Raw genomic sequence first — 20,556 nt, 5'->3', positions numbered from 1 at the left:
GCTGAGTTTTTTAAGTGTGCGAAATCATCCTGACAATGCACACATTCAAAATCGACCGGAGTATTTTCTGCACAGACTCCAAAACCGTGTGCAGTTGCATCCGCTCTGATCAGCACAAATTCAAGCAGTTTGTTGCGTTTAGGATCGGAAAAATCTTGGAGCTGACACGGGCGACCGAACGGCGGTACTCAACATAGCTGACGTCCTGACCAAATGGAGTCGAATCTGCAAAGTGACAGTGAGTGGTTCATCGGTCTGCCATTCCTGCACCAGTCCGAAGACCTCTGGTCTTCTACCGCAGATCGGTGACACTGTCGAGGAAGCAAGTGTGGTGCTGTTTTACGAAGTGGTCAACGACGAAAGATGTTCTCGATGGATTACGTTGTTGAGGAAAACATCATATGCAATGCGTTTCGTAAGCAACTGCATTCGCAAAACGAATGGTATGCCGGTCAGCACGACGAAGGCGACAGGAAAGCAATGACTACTGATAAAGGCTCAATACTCTTCGGTCCAAAAATCTTTTAGCCAGGGTTCCTGAAGGGGGTAGCAGTTCTTCGATGAACACCTCAATAGCGAAGTCGCAGAAGGAGGCGGAACGGAAATTAACCTAGGAGCGCCCATGGAAGATAGTAATGTCCTAGCACCTGATCTCCAAGAAGTCAAACGAGAAATCGGGTTGCTAAAGATCAATAAAGCCGCTGGAAAGGACCGCATACCGGCAGAGCTTTATAAGCATGGCGGAGAAACGCTATCAAAGGCTCTACAATGGGTTATTTCGAGGATTCGGGAGGAGGAAAAGCTACCAGAGGAATGGATGGAAGGAGTGGTTTGCCCCATCTACAAAAAGGATGTTCGGCTAGACTGCTGCAACTATCGTGGTATTACGCAGGTAAACGCCGCCTACAAGGTACTCTCCCAGATCCTATTACGCAGGCTGTCACCGATAGTACGAATACGGTTTTCCGGACAAACTGACGCGACTGATCAGAGCTACATTGGATCAAGTGATGTGTTTCGTACGCTCTACGTACGTACGTTCTCTGGGACACTCTCGAGTCCCTTCGAGACGCGGCGAGGGTTGAGACAAGGTGACGGTTTATCCTGCATGCTGTTCAACATCGCTCTTGAGAGGGTGATCTGACGAGCGGGCATCGAAACGAGAGGCACGATTTTTACCAAGAGTAGCCAACTTCTAGGCTTTGCAGATGACTTCGATATCATTGCCAGGAACTTTGCGAAGGCGGAGGCAGTCTACGCCAGACTGAAAGCGGAGTCTAGGAGAATTGGGCTAAAAATAAATGCGTCGAAGACCAAATACATGAAAGGAAGAGGCTCAAAGAAAACAAACGCGCGTCTCCCACGGACAGTAACCGTTGACGGCGACGAACTAGAAGTGGTAGAGGAGTTCGTGTATTTTAGATCGCTGGTGACCGCGAACAACAACACTAGTAAGGAGATCCAGCAGCGCATCCAAGCGGGAAATCGGGCCTACTTTGCCCTTCGTAAAACGCTACGATCAGGAAGCATACGCCGCCGCACGAAGCTAACAATGTACAAAACCATTATTAGACCGGTAGTTCTTTATGGACTTGAAACTGTGACGCTGCTTACGGAGGACACACGCGCCCTTGCCGTGTTTGAGCGGAAAGTGCTGCGGACGATATTTGGCGGAGTACAAACTGAAAGCGGAGAGTGGCGGAGGCGTATGAATCACGAGCTACAGGCACTGCTTGGGGAGACTCCCATCGTACATCTAGCGAAAGTTAGCAGGCTACGGTGGGCCCGACACGTCGTAAGAATGCCGGACGACAGTGCGATGAAAATAGTCCTCTTCAACTACCCCACCGGCACCAGGAACAGGGGGGCCCAACGTGCACGATGGCTCGACCAAGTCGAAAGCGATTTGCGACTTCTGAGACGACTAGGAAATTGGCGACGAGTGGCCCAAGACCGAGTTGAATGGAGACGAGTGCTTGAAACAGCACGAGCCACCCCGTCTCTATGCTGCTGAAGAAGAAGAAGAAGAGTTCCTGAAGGCCAGGACCGTTCTATAGAAACAAACGTATTTCGACGGTTTTCCGGGTAAGATGAGTATATTGACAAAGAACTTTGCACCGAAGCCATGGACTGACGGGAAAGGTAATTCAACTCTAGCACGAGAACTTCGGTCACGCCAATTGGGATACCATGGTAAAAGATTTTCGCCAGCGGTTATGGAATCAGAACAACCGAAGTGCAGTTTCCCATGTAACGCGACAGTGCATTTGGTGCAAAGTGCATCGGTGTCTACCAGTTGCTCCGCGGATGAGTCCGCTTCCGCTTCAATGAGTGACGCGCTACCTTCGGCCATTTAGTGCAGTGGACATAGACTATTTGGATCCTATCGAAGTGATCGTTTGCCGGAAGAGGATTAAAAGATGGGTCGCAGTTTTCACCTGTCCAACTATGCGCGTAGTGCATCCTGAGAACGTCCATATCATCAGTATTCAATGTTGCATGATGGCCATCCGAACGTTCTGCAAGGCGGATGGAGCAACGACAGGGATCTTTTCGGACAATACCACGTGATTCCGAGATATCACCAACGAGATGCACAAAATCCACTACAAATGTGCAGAAGCTCTCGACAGTGCATCGACGGTGTTGCAATCCGTCTGCCACATGAGCGGAATTTGGGAGCGGATAGTGTGGTTGGTGAAGGAAAGCATGAAAGCGTTGGACAACGGACGAACCCTCACGGATGAAATGTTGCTGACGGTCCTAGCGGAGACGGAGGCTGTAATGATGTAACACGTTGTCTGAAAATATTGAAACTATTTGGAGTAGAAATATTTTGGTGGCCATCTTGAATTTGGTCGCCATATTGGATTTTATCAACAAATCGCCGTTTATGCCAAGACCACTATTAGAAAGCTGAGAAAAATACTACAAGCACAATTCATAAAATTAGGTGCGCAATTTTCATATGATCATTGTGATGTCTTCAAAATTTGTTATGAAATAAATTACAAACGAGGGGTCAATCCTAATGAAGTGGTTAGCATTCACGCCGACCCGAGTTCAAATCGCAACCCCGCAGAAGTCACGAATGGTCCAAGCTGTTAAAGTGACTATAATCAAATAAAAATTAAAAAAAAAACTACAAACGACAGGGTTCTGTGAGAAGGAAGGATAGGGCTTTCAAATAGAGTAAAAAAATTGGCAGCCATTTAGTTAATACCAATGCACACCTAATTTTATCAATGTTTCTTGTAGCATTTTTTCTCAGCTTTCCAATGGTGGCCCCAAAATGGAAATTGGTTGGAGGACTTATGGCATAAGCAGCGATTTTTTATAAAATTCAATATGGCTACCAAATCCAAGATGGCTAGCAAAAATTATTACTACATTTAAAAGCCCTGCCATTTGTTTGTTGTTTCATTGCAAATTTAGGAATTTTATGATATAGATCTCAGGTTTGCTAACAATTCTAATTGATTTTAAACTATCAGAACTTTTGGCGAACGAGGGTTCCACTGTTTCGAGGTATTAAAAGGGTAATAGGGGTACCTGGGGTAATAAGCACCGTCGAGGCAAAATGCACCCTCTTTGTTTCTAAGCCAAAACACAATTTAAAAATAAAAAAAGTAATTCTATCAGTTAAATTGATGTTTGCGTTGGCTACTAAGTGAATTTGGCAGTTCTATCTAATAAGGAAACGTAAATAATAACAAAAATATGTTTTCTATAAATAACCTGTAACTTTTTTCTTTGCTTTACTAATACTTTTTAACTGCTCCGACCATATTAATCGCTGGTAAATGTTATAATTCGATTAATTGTGGTTTGAGCTACATAATTCTGATAAAACATCTGAAGTTTTGATATTTATTACTATCGTTTTTACCAGGAACATTTTTTGTGTAAGTTCAGGGCAAAATGCACCCCGTTACTCGGGGCAAAATGCACCCTCAGCAAACATGCTTTATTTACTTTGCTTTTTTATAAAAATGACACGCTGTTACGTCAGAATGTCTAATATGTTGTCAGGTACTGTTAAACAACTGCAGTCAGCACTGGAGGCTGTTAAATACTGTGTTTCAAAAAATATGCTACTCGGGTACACGAAATTCCAAGGAAAACACACCTCTAATAAATCATCTTCCTTCCCTCGCTTAGGAACTGTAATCACAGCATTTGGTAAAAACTAGAAACGACATTGTCAGTTAGCACGCACGAATTGTATTACAATTATTGAATTCATTGAATATATTCCCATTAATTGATACAGAACATGCATGGGTGCATTTTGCCCCGGCTAGTTGCGTTTTCAGAATTTTGCCTCAGTATCAAAAATCACTTTGCACGTCTTTTTTACAAAGGTTTTTAGCATGAGAGCTTCAGAAACTTTTAACTAATATTCATGAGATTATGCTCAGTATTTAAGATTGATGTTTGCTTTAAGCTTTAATAGGGAAAAACCACGATTTTCTTAAACGGTGCATATTACCCCAGGCTACCTTACTCATTTTTAACTATTTTCCACCAATCAAGTACAACAGTTTCAATATTTGAAGACCTCGTGTCATTAGTGGCCCAGTTTCAACTAGAATTACTCAATCAATTCTCGACCGTTGACGTACATGCCGCAGGAGTCAACCAATGAAGAAGCGATTACCCCGAACCATTTCCTTCAACAATCTTATGGATAATAGTTTACTCTATAAATGCCCCATATATAATATTTTCGAATTTGGCTTGGCTGAGGTGTTACAGTTAAAAAAGCAAAATAAGTTCACTGAGTGCAGGACAAGCCTGGTTCCGTGTAACAATTTTAACTAGTAAAGATAGCGATTATGGTTATAAAATGCGAAGAGTTACCTAGAAGGAGCGTTAAATATAGCTCTCTGAAGCCCCTACATAGCGCCTCCTCGCAGATCCAAGTCAAATGATCACGATCGATGACCATACTTGTAAATGCTTCATGTACATACTGAAGCAGCTAATTGGGGCGGCTCATACAGCGTCTGTCTCGGAGCAGGCGGCTGAATATAAAATGCTGTATCACGTAAGCTATACCTAAGATGGCAGACTCATCAGCGAGATGCGGGTATCGCGAATCCAGTATGGTGGTATATCGAAACTCCCATTTACTACAAGCACGGCAAAGAACTTGGTGGAAACGATTAATAGATAACCATTGAAAACTTGCTACCTGGAATATCCGACCAGTACGAACCGGCTTGCTTGCCTAAGAGCTACGCAGACGAAGAATGAAGAACACCGCTGGTCAAGAAATTCGGTAGTCAAATTCCGGAGAAAGGTGGTTTCGTACAGTAGACCCTTCAAGTACCACACCTACTACAGTGACATTAGAAAGACCGATGAGTTCTACGACAGGCTCGGAAGGACCTTTAGAGAACGCTTAAAACATGCCGCGAAAGTCATCATCGGAGATGTAAATGCGCAAATCGGAAGGGCGGAATTCTTCTGGTCAGTGATAAGACAACATAGTCTTCATCTGTCGATCAATAATAACGGTCTGAGCCTCTAAGTCTCATATCGATCAAGTCTTGATTGACGGTCCACATTTTTCGGATGTCATTGAAATTCGGTCTTCTCGGGAACCAAATATGGACTCTGACCTCTACCTCGTCATGCGTAAGTTTCACGTAAGGTTTTCGAAAACTGCAAAGGCTCGCACTTAGAACAGAGGACGTTGCGATTCAATATCCAGCGGTTGACGGTAGATGGCGTGGCAGCGAAATACGCCAGGAACCTTGATCAATGAATCGCTGAAAAGCAGGAAGAAAGAGACGAAGATATGAATGGGCTGTGGAGGAACCTCCATGGGACCATTGAAACAACTGCACGAAAGCACGATACGTGGAAGACTGCGTAACAGCTGGTTTGATGCCGAATGCAAGAGTCAAGAAAGTGACAAATGAGAAGAAGTAGGCCCGAAAGCACATGGTCACTGCTATTAGACGTTAAACAGAGAACGGTCAAAGAAAACGTGAGTACGTGGAGCACGTGCTAGCCGACGTACAAGAATGATTCGCCAGCAACAACACACAGAGTTTTGACAAAACGGTGAAGTGCAGGAATTTTGCTATGGATGTGATGTGCAATAATAGTGTTTCTGGCAACCTAATTACTGACAAAATGCTGACAAATTGCTCACTGCTGCCTATTAGGTGTTCTCCCGTATCGGCGAATACCAATCTAGTTTTCGTATGTGCTTTGTGTGCTTTGAGAATCATTCCAAGTAGTGCCGGCAGGGCATGGTACATACGCCTATGCCATTCTTCGCTTTCCGTTTGCGCTCCACCTCCTCCTGATGAAAATCTATTCGCAACAAATCACAACAATCTAAACACTCAGATAAACGTGGTGGAAAAGTGACATTGATGATATTAAATTATTTTGAAATTTTTCAGGAGAGATTTTCAAATCTCTTCAGAATCCGCAATCAACAGATTCATCTTCTATGAAGTAGCACGGTATGAGGACGAAATTTCTGAAGTAACAGGAAATATGAACCGAACTTTTTCGTTTTTTTGAAGGTTTATCATTCTAATAATGGGTATGAAGAAACCGACAATTATTTGAAAGAAATGGCGGTTAACTGTGACCAGTGTTGCGCAGCCCGCACTTGTGTGGGCAAATTTTCTTACACGCGTACTCGTTCTCATGAACACGCCGCCATAAGCATTCCTTTCGGACTCCCGCTCTTGTTTATTCATGCACTGCAACGCCTTTTGCGAGTGTGCATTTTGCTAACAGCCACGGTCGTCGCTCTCGCACGTCATTGCAGCCTGAGCAACTGATACCGATCACTCACGAGGACTCCCACCCGCGTGTAAAATCGAGGGCGTAAGATGAAGAAGAGAACAAAAAGTAATGCGAAATGGATACACGGGCAGCTGGCTGCTCCCGAGTTGTTTGCCTCGTGAGTGGTTATGCAGAAAGACGCTACGAGACTGTGCGTTTGCGAGTGTGTAGATAGTAAAATATCTGCACATAGCAACGCCGGATATTTTTCGTTTGTACTAGGGGCGCCATTTTGAGAATTCGCGTAGAGCGACAAATTAGCTAGCGCCGGCCCTGCATGAATGGCTTCATGCTGGGGGTTTTCCCTACACCACTTATTAAATAAACAAATACAAAAATATTATCATCGATAGAAAGGACAACAACCCCATTTCTTTCTATTACGTTTGGCTCCATACATTTGGTTTGACAAACGTACGAGCGTTACGGGTTCCTGCAAACCGTTTGAAATTACCGACAATAGTAGCATATGAATTTAGAATAGATTGTTTCGCTGACTACCAGCTGAGCAGCAGCGAATGCCGTCCAAAAACAGCGAAGCGGCAATGTTGCGCATATTTACTGCATGCATTTCACATTTTGGAATACCCGAGCAGGACGCTATATCAAAGGTATATCTCACAAATAGTTTTTTGTTTTAATATGTAATTTTTTCTGAATAAACGATTGAACAAACATTTTGGGTATTTGGGTATTAACATTTCAATTCATTGTTATTAGTTCTAGCTACTAAAATTGTTTTGGCCAAATCAAGATTAAACTACGATATAAACTTATCCTGTTTTCAATAACTAAACTCGATATGAATTTCATTTTTGCTCCTGTTCGGGGTAGATATCACCCGTTTTCCCACCGGAGAAAAGTGCCCGTTCCGATAAACATACAGACGCTCGTTATGCAATGCTTTAGCGAGGTGGAGTGCAGTCAAATATTTGCTCTATATGGAAATGTTTGGCAATGTCATAAGCCTCGTGGTGCAATGAACGAACACCAACCCGGCAGCCTGCCGCAATCGAAAGCAGATTCGGCTGCAGCGGCGGGCCGGCTGTTTGTTTGTATGCAAAACCTAGCCAATGCATTTCGTTGACTGTGGGTGGTTGGTCAGAGTAGAAGAAAAAATAATAATACCAATCTGCTTGCCATGCTAAACATGTGTTTGAAGGTTTTCACGAGGATGGCAGGTTGGCGGACTCGCCAACAATCGATTGAACAGCCGAACGTCGTGCGGCTTGTAGTGATATGAGCGCAAGCCAGGACTCGATAGAAATGCTGTGGGAGGGAACTTTTTTGAGTTTTTTAAACTTAAACCGTAAATTCAGTTTAATTATCGACTTTCAAATGCAAATACTTGATGCGACATTTTCTGTCAAACGTTTTCCATTCGCATTTGGAACAGTGTTGCCAAATGATGGAAACATTAAACTGTTTTTATTTTATGCCGCGAAACACAAAATATGTCAAGTGATGCCATATGGCATCGTTGAACAAGCTTCTGTTGAATAATAATTGTACCCATTATTTTTATTCGTCATAAAGGCCGCATCCATGTTGTATTCAAAATAAGTTGCAACTATAGCGCTATAAAAACGGATCGGTCTCACTGGAATCTTTCATACGGCAGATACTGTTCGTGTAATGAAAGTACATAATGAATGAGCCCAATTACCAACCACGAATCAGACTTTATATTTTATGTTTTCCGACCGGCACCCATTTATTCGACTGTTGGTGTTATCGTTTGATATTACTAAAAGAAACAAAATAAAATTTAATTATTATAATCGTTTAAAATTCCATTACAGGGAAATTTTGGTTTGCACAAAAAATTCACCTACCTTTCACATACACTACAAAATTTTAAGGCAAAACATGTTATCAATTAAATATTTATTTCAATCTAATTGAAATCTTGGCTGCTCTTCCCGTTGTTATTAACCAGACTGATTTTAGACTTTAAGCTGCATTCCCAAGCTAGGCCGGTGGTGCCTTCCGTCAGTCATACGGTGCCCTAGATGAAATGTCGGCCGCCAGGATCGGCCAGAACGTGATTTTTTCCCGGCTCTGGTTTATCAAAAGGATTATAGGCTCGCTTCGTTTGCGACCAGCAGTAGCAGCATCAGCAGCAGCATCAGCAGCAACCGTACAAAAGAGCGGATATTAAAATAGGGCACCGAATCCAATATCATTAAAATTATTACTTTGTTTCCCGCAGCTCTGCTGCTATCTCTTCACTTGCGTGGGTTGGTTGGTAGTGCGGTTTTTCGTTTATGGCCGAGCGACGGCAAATGAAGGAAAAACTGAAAGCACCATCGCAGGCATGTAAAAATTTACATTTTACAGTTGGTAGAATAAATATTTGTCTGGCGAGTCCTCCAATGGCACGTCAGCAGCCAGTGAAAAGTGTCTGAAGAGTGTCTGTTTTTGTGGCATTTTCTGAAAAAAAGTCCTATGAATGGAACACAGCTGGGTTCACTTTTTTAATGAACCTGAACTTGGTTGCTGCGTCACAGATGTCAGCATCAGCTGGCTTTCTTTTTAGCCCGGAGATATTCCTTCTACCATCGCTTCCAGAGTACGTCAACCAAATAGGCGTTAGATCGGAAGCTGCTTGGTTCCAGGGGAAATCCCCAAAAAAGAAATTAATTTAGGATTAACGGTTAGCCTATTCCAAGGGAATCAATGGTCAATGGTTTTGTATTAATCATTATTTCCACCACGATGAGCACCGACTCAAGCGTCTCATCGTCTGGTTTCCATGGTGTACCGATTGCCACTTTAACAGATTGGACCATCTGCTCCCAAGTTCCTCTGAACCAGGGCCCGACAACGTCACCTTCAATTGCATAGCGTCACTCAACAATGAAGTAGTGAAACTCCGGTTTCTACAGGAGCAGCACCGCTTCAGTTTCAAACTGGCTTCAGTCAGCGTCAGCGAAATGGGTTTCACTTCGTCATGACTATCGGTTTCAACTGTTCATACAATTTTAAATTTGGGAATTCACTGACGGCAAATTGTGTTCTCGCAGTGGGGTCATCGTGCTAATTCTTATGATTCCTTCTTCGTTAGTCCACCGAATATGATTCTGAAGGTTATTTACATATTGTTTGCCGCTATGACAGAATTCAAACGTATCTTCTCGTGTGAGGACTTTAAAATCGATTTAAAATACCCACTATATAAATCTCCAAATCGACTGGATTTTTGCTGACATGTGTAGAAGGGTTCGAATTTAAACAAACTTCAACTTGATTGTAAATTGGCAGCGTTTGTTCGGATATTACTAAACATATCCTCAGGATAATGTAGAGATAAATTTTGAGAATATTCACTGCGGCCTCCCAAATCCCACCGAAAGGGGTGGAATAAAACAGAATGGAAATAATCCACTATCTGATAAACTAAAACATTTATTTGCACTTTTGCGTGAAATCTTTCTAGTCCTCTAGTACAGCTGTTTCGCTTGTTGTCCTCCACGATTAGCACTAGGTCCCCTCCCCAGTGGTTATCATCCGCTGTTCCCCGAACCATTTCATTTTCTCCGTCAGAGTGGACGGATCGATTGCCTCCAGAAGTAATCCAGTTGATATTGCAACATACCCCACGAACTCTTTACCACTTCTGACTCCCGCAAGCTGCCGAAATCCGCTCGACACGATAGCCTTCGCTTCAATAACCAAGGTGGTGAATAACTTGTCGTCCAGTCTACTGTTAGTGTGCTTCACTCAGCCCACTATGCGCTCCCTAGCGTCACCCATATGTGGAGCCGATGGAGGAATGAATATTTAATATTCGCACTGGTAACAGTCGCAGCAAGTCCCTGCAGAATGTGCCTTTTTAATACTCTTCCATGGAATACGTTCCGTGGAAGTTGAACGCGTTATCAGAATGGATCTCGGCCGCGGCTCCTCGGGCTCTTAATGCAGGCTTTGGTAGATAAGCTGCATACTACTTCGCAGTGTATTGCTGTCATGGTAAGGCAGGTGAAGAATGCTACCAATCTTTTAGCGCTACTGCGTTTTACATTCACCACTAATAGTCCGAAGAAATCGACATAGTTGAATGGCCTAGTGAACGAAGCCAAGCAAGCTGGAGAAAGTGAAACCTTACGTGGCACACTGGGCGCCGCTTGATGCAGCTTGCATACGGTGCATCCATCCGCAATCTTTCGAACGACTGCTCCTAGGTTAGGCACATTGTTGCGGATAATCAAACACTGTTTTGTCAGTTGCTTACTTAGCAGCTACAAAGCTGGAATATATTTTAATGTTATCACTATTACGATATGTTCAACAGGCAAGTATGTTAGTGCTTCTTACATTTTCAGTGTTCTCTTTGTTTAGAGGTTTACAGGTTTCTACTCGCTTTGACAACTTCATGGGCAATCTACATACAGGTAAAGGTAAGTATAAATACTTTTAGGTTACGAGCTACTTAGAGGGCAACGGTAAGTATTTTAATCTATTCCACGTACCTTGAACGCACAGAATATTCAATTGCGACTTTACTCTAGTCCGACTACCGATTGCAACTATTTACGACTATTTTCACTTTTAGATAAACTTTTCCGATGCAGGTATATATTCGTTGACTAACGTTATCGTTGTTCCACTTGTTTTCGTGCGACTGTCATTCAGTACCCATTGTACTCGCTCGCGATGGAAAGGTATGTTGTTCACATCTTCACTACGACGAGGGGCTCGTCAACACACATGGTACCGCTCTGACGTATCTCGTTTACTACAGTCTCTGAATTACCATTCAGGAACTGGCGTTAGTACGCGTCCACTCCGGTTCATGGTTAGTCACTGTTGTATGACAGCACAGCGACTTCCTTTAGGAATCTCTGTCGTTGCGCCATCGAAATTAACGTTACTTCAGCTTGCCGCAGCTCGTCTTGCTTAAGATAACCTCCAATCTATGCCTCGCCGTAGATTGACTGTCTCAGATTCCCTACACAGCGATGTACAAAGTCAGGAGAACTGAGCGAGCGCTCCCACCTAGAAAAACGCTTGCAAACGATCCATTCCATAGACACAGTTGCTTTCACGTGAACACTGCATGTACGTAACTCTTCGTCAACGATTGGTTATGGCATTTTCTGTTTCAAAAAAGAATAGTCCCTGGTACCAGCAATGTTTGACATTCACGGATGGGCCATTATCCCATTTCGTAGCGAGATCCGCTGGGTTTTGCTTTGACCGTACCCACTGCCATTCGTTCATCTCTGTCTGCTCCAGTATTTCACTAATCCTACAGGCTACAGACTTGCTTATACTTACGGGGGTACGCAAGAAAATGTTATTTTCTTAATTAACAGAATGGCAGTCCTCGGCTTGGACTGTGTATTGCAATAGATCAACTTACCATTAGCCTAAAAATAAAAAATAAGAAAACTTATCCAATTTAATTCTACTATGTGTATTTTATTCACGACAGATACGTATTTCGCCTACGACTTGCAGGCTTCCTCAGTGTCTGTTTTCGAACCTGGCCACCGAACCTGTTTTCGTAGTTCGAAAACAGACACTGAGGAAGCCTGCAAGTCGTAGGCGAAATACGTATCTGTCGTGAATAAAATACACATAGTAGAATTAAATTGGATAAGTTTTCTTATTTTTTATTTTCAGGTTTCGTATTCTACTAAGACGCTCCGAAAACTTCAGTTACCATTAGCGCCGGATAGACCGAGGATTGTGGTATCGTTAATCCATGGTTCCTGGATCAGAGCAGCACTCAGCTGCCCATTGGTGAACCTCCTCTAGATGCGCTCTTGGCATGGTGGAGGTCCATCTGAATGCAGCGAAAGCTGCTCATTTTGAGGCAGGATTTCCGTTTTCAGCTTGATCCAATACTGGATCGAGCCTTGGCGAACGGGTACCAGCAGCGTGTTCGCTGAGTTGAGCGGCTGGGTCGCCCACACTGGCAGGCTTCGGTTGTCGCAGGCGACAGGCCACAGATGTCCGACCCACACTTAACGGCGGATTGAGCCTCGGAGGTTTGCTATCGACTGGGCGTACGCCTCTTGCGAGGTTTTCGCAGCGCCCGCCTTGTCTTCGCAGGATTGCATTGTTTAGGTGGCGGCGAGGCACTTCCGGAGGGAAGTTTCGCACTTTCCAACCTCAACGTTGCAGGATTGCATTGTCGTGGTGGTGGTGGGGCACTCCTAGAAAGGAGTTCCACTCGTACCTTCCTCGATTTTGTAGCAGAGACTTCAGACCTCTGCCAACCTGTCGCATGCGTGCTTTGCCAAACATATAATTTAGCATAAAGCGCTGCTCAGCGATCTGACTTGCCGACTTTTGTTCAACCTCCATTAACAGTTCCACGGTCTTTCCATGCACAATGCGACGGCGTATCTGCCATTCTTGCGTTGAAAAGCCATCGTTCTGATTCTGGAGGAATCTCAAGATTTTCTCATCCGTGGTGCCGACACTCTGTCCTGGAAGTACCCTATGAAGGTCCCTGCCAGGTACCCTGCCGAAGACTCACGATCCTTCGTGTCGTAAGCCCGTAGTCGTGCTCCTTCTCACGGGACGAGAGTAGATGCCGTTTGCTCCAGCCATTTGATCGTGTTCTGGTCAGAGCAAGCCGGTATCAAGTAGCCGTTCTTGAACTGGCAGCTCCTGAACTTTGGTCTAATGTCTGGAGTCTCCTGGTCAGCTATGTGATCCAGAAGAACGGCGCGGATAGTCTGGAGCTGATACGTAGTGAGCAGGGAAACGGGCAAATCAGCCGTAGTTATGGCTACGCTGAAAGCATCCACCATTTCCCTGTAAGTGCACCCCGAGGGTGGTTTTGGTGCCGAAAGACCCGCGCAGGCTCGACTGCGTGGTCTCTTTTTAGTGGGACCTTTTTTGCTGATGTTCGGCGACGCCATATCAGCGGATCGTTGCCTTTTGGTAACGGGACAGTTCCTCCGATTCCTCCTTTGAGTAGCCCTTGCTACGATACCACTACTGTCGTCGCCGATTCGCGTTGGAGAGACGCTTGGCCTCCACTCCGGAAGTCTCAGGTTACCCCTTGACCTCAGGTAGCGTCGCCGGATCGGGATGGTTATCCGCGCAACCCACCGCATTCCCTGTTGGTGAATTCAGGATCAGGGATGAAGCCGACAGTTCTCCTTCCAGCGACATGCTGTCGAGGTTAATCCATCACCCCGTGCCGATCGGACTGCGCGCTTCCGGTCTACCGTCGTGCGTCGCCTCTACACCTGCGCAATGTTGGTTAAGTGGTGTTAGTGCAATGAAGCAATTTCATCATGGTGCGGGTGGAATCGTAAATCGACCAATCACGATGAAGCGTGACGTAAAACTTCAAAAACAAACCCCATTGTCCGACGCGGTTTGTTTTTGTAGTTTGAGGTCGTTTTCTGATTTTTCGCTACTAATACCATCAAATGTCTTCATCTGCCACACCTTTTTAAATCTCATTGATTTCTAGAAATGGTACTGTGTGTGATCGGTAACTGTGGACTACTATGGACATTTGGCTTAGATTAAATCTGTGGTTGTGTATGATGCAATGTTCTAATAGGGCTGTCTTTTCTCCTAGTGACCTGAATTCAGAACTGGTATTTGTGTGACTCATTAGTGGTGGTTTTGTAAATTGGTAGCTACCAATTTGTTTACATTCGATTGATGGCCAGAAATTCTAGTTTTTAGCTTGTTTTTCGTCATCCCAATGTAGCAACTATTACAGTTGTTGCAGGGGATTTTGTAAACGACACTGGTTTTATCTAATTTCTCGAAGCGGAGGAGTTCTCAGTTCTGGCAACCTTGCTACTTGCTGTGTCGTGGCGATATCAGGTCGTGTGATTTTCGGCTTTTTCTCTAAATGTAGAGCATTAGAAATAAATTTCGCGAGTGTTTGATATCGAATAGTGCAAGTGAATCAAAAGTTGCGTCGAAATTTATTAAAATTTGGTAGTGTTATACCGTGGACCCCCGTTCGTTTGACCATTTTTAATCTGAACACTTTTTAATTTGAACCCCGTTGGTTTGCACGACGTGCAAATTAAAAATGGTTCAAACGTCATTCTCAACATGACATCATTTGTTTATGAAGACAATGCACATAAACACGATTTGTTTGTACTGACCTAGCGTGTTTAATCGGTTTCACATTTCGTTTTCCTAACGATTAAGATAGAAATCCGATCGGAAAATGCAATATTCGCGCTTGCAACTGCCAACTAAAACAATCCACCAAAACAATAACAAAGAGCAGGGCGGCCAGTTCACACAGGTTTCAGCATATTTCGGGTTACCAGTTGTTCAAATTAAAAAGTAACCCCGTTAGTTTGCATGAGGAATCGTTCAAACGAACGGGGGTCCACTGTAGTTGGTTTTGTGACTGATAAAATTTCTGTCGCTGACGATGTTTTCTAGTTTGAACCTAGGGGTTTCCAGTAAGAAGTATAAGTGCGTAGTAATCAGAGATTACTTTTGTAATCATTTACGAATTAATTAGGTAATCAATGGTAATCAGTATAGTAATCAATGATAATCTTAAGTAATCATTGGTAATCATGATTAATTTATAGTAATCACAAGAGATTGATTACTGGTAATCAGAGGTAATCAGTAAAGTAATCGAAAGTAACTTTTTTCGAAAGTGCCTAGTAATCATTGCTGTTGGAAACCCCTTGGTTTGAACTATCGAATGTTACGCGATGTTTTTTATCTTCGAATGCTCAATAGAGGAATCATCGTGCATGTATGCGTGCAATGAATATTCGCGCGTATCTGCCGGCGGCTGTGTGTACATTATAATGAATTCACATTTTATGCTAGTGGAAACGGAAATGCGACTGTGTGGGTAGCAATATGTGACTATGATAACGAGTGAAAAGAAGAAAATAAGTAAAATATAATGTCTCAATCGCAAAAATAAAGGTTACAAAAAAGAATTTTGTCTTGTGTGCGTAAAACTGATAAAATGGAATCAAATAAGTAATGCTATGAAGCGGAAATAGTCTGAGAGAACAGCTGACGGTCGGTGTTTTTCTTGGCTGCTCCTACTATTTGAAATTTACGAGTTATATACATACTGCGTATTCGTGCAGTGTTGTGATTCATACAGCTGGTTTTCTCGTGGTAGCAGGAGGATTGCCGGTTTAAAAAGATAAGTTGTATTTTTAAGTTAGCATTTCTTTTTCGGTAGATAATTTCATTCAATAAGACCATCACCAATAATCACACTCTGCGCCATCTATTATCGAACACCGGAAAGAGTCGAAACCAAACTCGACTAGACCGTAAATGTTGTTTTTTACGCGAGAGTTTTGTATGTGATTTTGTACAATGTTAAATCGTCGCGTTCTCTGTAATTGTCGCGCGCTAGAGCATACTGCGTTACGTAAACAACGAATACGAATACGTATTAAAAGGCCGAATACCCTGAATAATGGCGCGTTAGATTTGATATAGTCGTATTGATTACTATTGCAATTCATCTTAATATGGTACATCTTCTAGTTACGCGGATTATTTTATTAGGTAATTTCGATATCGGCATGTGTTTCGATATATCTGATTGCCCGCCGTGGAAACGACTGTTTGATGTTATTTTTATAGATCGCCTGATCGCATCATTCACCACAGTGAATATAGATCTGATCACACCCTATCACACTAACACAATCGTCCTTCCTGTGACATTAGTGGAGGTGCAGAGGTAAACTCGGCCTCATAACAGCGAATGTTGAACTAACAATCCTTCCCTTCCCTAACAACCACAAGGACGTGACCGGCGCCGTTATTGATCTATTTAAAGGCGTGTAGTAGTAGCTATTGAATTGTTGTACATTGAAGATGGCAAACTATTCCAAAATGCTATCTAGGTCGTTCTCTGTGCAACTTCATTAGCCTAGATCAATCACGGAGGTGCAACTACGATGTGTGTGGTTGTTCATGCTCATGCTCAATATGGTAACAGTTAGCATGATCCTTGTTTCGGTGTACTTTCGAAAGCTTATTGCAGGTTTTTTATATCGTGGATATGAAAATATAGCAAAACTCCCTACAGCCGGCTGTTTAGTGTTCGTTTTGCTACTAATAATGACAATATGTATCGGTACAATGGTCCAACAATATTTCGACTGTTGGTTTAAACTATCTTAAAAAATATCTTGAACAGTCTTTTCGAAACAGCTGGTTCTATGAATATCAAATATAAGAACAACGCTATTAGAATAAATATAAAAAATACATAATCTTAACAAAAAAACGATCACATCACTTATCAAGGTGAATCCCGATTCAACGAAACCTACGTTACTAACAAAATTCAACTCCTTCCTGTAATCTTTGCTGGGATGCAGAGATTAACATGGTCCCTAAAACAACAAAGATTACACTAACACTCCTTCCCCAATCCCACCTGATTGCAAGGACGTTATTGGCGGCGCAGTTATTGATCCTTCATATGTCGAGTCACTGCATTTTGCACAGTGAGAATGACCAGTCACTCCCAACCCCATTCGTTTGATTCATTATGCAATTTCACTGATTCGGATCAATCACTGAGTGCAAGCATTGATATGTGCAATCAGTCTAAGCTAAGCTAAGCTAAGACATTGGTTTTATCTAATTTGTATACCGGATCCTTCACGTTGCTGTGGAAATGTTTTACTAAAATTTACCAACTACTACCCTCCATGACCGTAATATGTACAATCCTAAGAACAAAACAAAAGACTAAATGATGTGTAAGCAAATTGAAATTTATGTAAGCAACTTAAAAATAACATTCTAAATGTATTTTACCACAGTACCCCTTGAAAAAGACACCAACAAAGTGTCGAAGCGTCGGTAAAACATCAAACTTCAGTCTTGATAAATTTCTCCGACGACTACCCTCCCGAATACTAACAATTAAATCCAGTCGATAAAAAACAGAACCTAACCCGAAAATTATAATTAAACTCGCATATTTGCTACATTTGTTATGAATCTATCGGTATCTAAACCATCGAAACCCATTTATAAATGGCAGAGTTATTAGCGTTCAATGTGTTTCATATATTCATGACGCTAGCTAAAATCTAAATTTTCTCTTATGTTGAAACTTCTAAATAAAACATTTCGAAATATAGCGTAAAACTTTTTTGTCCATTTAATTCCATGTATGAATCAATCATTCGTAACATGGTCAGTCGAATTGACGATGCGATAAAAACTTTGATGGATTAATTTCGGTCTGCACTCAGACAGGCAGTGATGTATGTGATGATTTTAAGCTTCATGCATCTATGATTGTTCTGAAAATAAATCAATCACGGTAATTCCTGCGGCAATGATGTATGCGTCAAGGCTGTTCATTGCGAATTGCCAGACTTTGTGACCTTATGATTAATTTCAGAACGAATCGCAGTATCTTTGCCAATATCGTCACATATTTACTTCCTGGTCACAGATGTATGTTAGTTGAGCTGTTCAGGCACAGTACATGGTTGATAGCTAGAGCAAGTTGGCAGTTTCCATTAACTAGGATGTGTGTGTGTGTTTTCTTGTTGGTTTTTGTTTCTCAACAAATAACCGAAAATCTTTCCAATAAATTTTTACAGAGTACGTCTAGAGCGCTTTCCACGTTTCGTTTATTATTTTAAAATTTATGTGCCTGACGTCCCAGCTGGTCTAACAAGCTAGTCGTCGTATATTGGAATTTTGCTTGGGAAAGTATGTTAGAGTCTAGCAGCTGGCTGCGAAGACTGTGGAATAAAAATCTAAAGTTACGAAAGCGCAACGTTCGTGACCAAAGCTTCGCTTTGCTTTTCCAATCTGTGCTTGATTTTCTTATCATTTTCTTAATGGAATTTAAATACTGCTTTGTATCTGCAGTCACCAACTTATTGATGTACATCACAAATAAGAAGCATTTGATTGCTTCAGTTTTAGTCATTTCTAATACTATAAACTATGATTGGGATATGAAAGTCCTAGGTGGAAACGATTCATGTACTAAAATGGTCCAATTTCTATTACGTGACGTCCGAAGCCAACAATAACATCTCTCGCGATTCGGCGTTGTTTTATGTTAATAGCTGTTTCATCATCATTAAGCTAATTGTGTTTTATTTTTCCTTTCTCCGTTCTTTTCAGTCACAGAGAAAGAAATTCGACAATGGTGAGTATAGTGGCGGCACAAATCGGCTCATCATCACGTATCCTCCGTCCATCTAGAAACAAAAAAAGTGTCAAACAAATGCGATCCTCTCGAATTCGATTAATTTTTTTCTCCCTACTTTTTTCCTTGTTTGTATTCAATCAACCCCCGCGATTGGACCGGATTTCACTATAAACAGGCACAAAGGATTCCTGAAAGACTGTCCCAACGGACTGCTGACAGAGCAGGTAAGCTAGATTAATTTTCGATTCGATATATTTCTTAGAGATTGCGTTCGCCTCCCGCATTTTTCCCCCATTTCCCTAACCGTGCATCTTTCCCACCGCCCCGTCGCTTCGCTCGACGGCGAAATCCACCAAAATTGATGACCGTCTGGGATGCGGAGCGAAGATAAAATATTAATGAAGGCTCTGATAAAGTTCCCAAACAAATGGCGACTGCTGATGTCATCGCTTTTAAAATGACCATCTGCAAGACCTGGAAAGTTATTCTTGTACGAATACTTGTCAACAGACAATAATCCTCCACCCTGCCATCAGTCAGGTCTCCGTCCTCGGATTCTTGCCACCAGCAAAAAGTACCATTTATCACACCCCCATTCTCCTCTTCAAAGTAGCCAACTTCACGTTTTCTCTACCACCCACTCACTAGCTAACCGAGGACAACGCTGTTCGTCGCAGTAGCAATTTGATATAATCCGTTTCTCCGACAGAAACCAAATGCATCACAGGTAGAAGCCAACTGGTTGTCATCAACCACCAGCAATTATCAGATTAATTAACCTTGTTTCCATTCAATTATCGTTGTTACTGCTGCGCTCATAAGCGTCGTTCTTCCCTCCCTTAAGTCCTTAAGGGCAATTGTTATCCAATCCTCAAGTGAACAAAAAAATCCAACCCATGTCAAACCTCCGCCGTACAACCCTCTGCGAAGCTGCATTCTGATTAGTAATTGGGGCAAAAGCCCGCAGGCCTATCGCAAGTCACTGACGGAGAGGTGAAAGTTAGTGCGTATCATCGTCGTTTCATCAGATTGGCACACTCCGCCGACAGTATCGAAGCGCAGATCGGCCGATGTCAATCATCACAGCAGCAGAGCAGAGGCAGAAAACAACAAGGGGGGAAAATTTTGCGTGCTCATCGGTCGGTCGGTGGGGAGTTAAGCTTCGTTTAAATAATCGACGGATGCCGCTCGCCGCTCGCTCCTTGCGCTTGATAAGCTTTAACAGCCAGCCAGCCAGCCAGCCAGCCAGGGAGCCAGCCAGCCCATCCGCCTGCGTCTAACCGAACCGCAACCCACTTCAAAAGGCGTAACAACAGCAGCGCGTTTGCCAGTCAGCAGCACGAACGAACACTAACGGTGCGGCGGAGCCGTTCAATCATAATTCGGTTGGCGGTTTTTGCGGCTCCCTAGGTTGCTTTCAAGTAGTGACTTGTTCGTATTTGGGGATTTAGATTGTGATGGGAACGGATTTAGGTCAATTTTTATACCTATGACCGAATTGTTTTGCTTTTGATAACAATGAAGGAAATAAATTAGTTACATTTTGCTAATTAAACTTAAATCTCCTCAATTTGAAATAAATTGAATTTACGCGAAAAATTCTTTGCATG

The 20,556-nt window shown here is 42.7% G+C and overlaps 1 protein-coding gene across 1 annotated transcript in view; it reads left to right on the top strand.

The window, feature by feature from the left end:
* The first annotated feature begins 2,592 nt into the window (after positions 1-2,592).
* Positions 2,593-20,556, top strand: part of LOC128746158 (frequenin-1-like) — an 83,751-nt gene continuing 65,787 nt past the window's right edge. The window contains exons 1-4 of the mRNA XM_053843203.1: positions 2,593-2,789; positions 11,158-11,216; positions 18,919-18,943; positions 19,122-19,170. Of these exons, the coding sequence (XP_053699178.1) occupies positions 2,593-2,789; positions 11,158-11,216; positions 18,919-18,943; positions 19,122-19,170 (330 nt within the window). The remainder of the gene's footprint in view (positions 2,790-11,157; positions 11,217-18,918; positions 18,944-19,121; positions 19,171-20,556) is intronic.

Source organism: Sabethes cyaneus, chromosome 1, assembly GCF_943734655.1.
Source record: "Sabethes cyaneus chromosome 1, idSabCyanKW18_F2, whole genome shotgun sequence".
Classification (NCBI taxonomy): domain Eukaryota; kingdom Metazoa; phylum Arthropoda; class Insecta; order Diptera; family Culicidae; genus Sabethes; species Sabethes cyaneus.
This window is presented reverse-complemented; position numbering and strand designations above follow the sequence as displayed.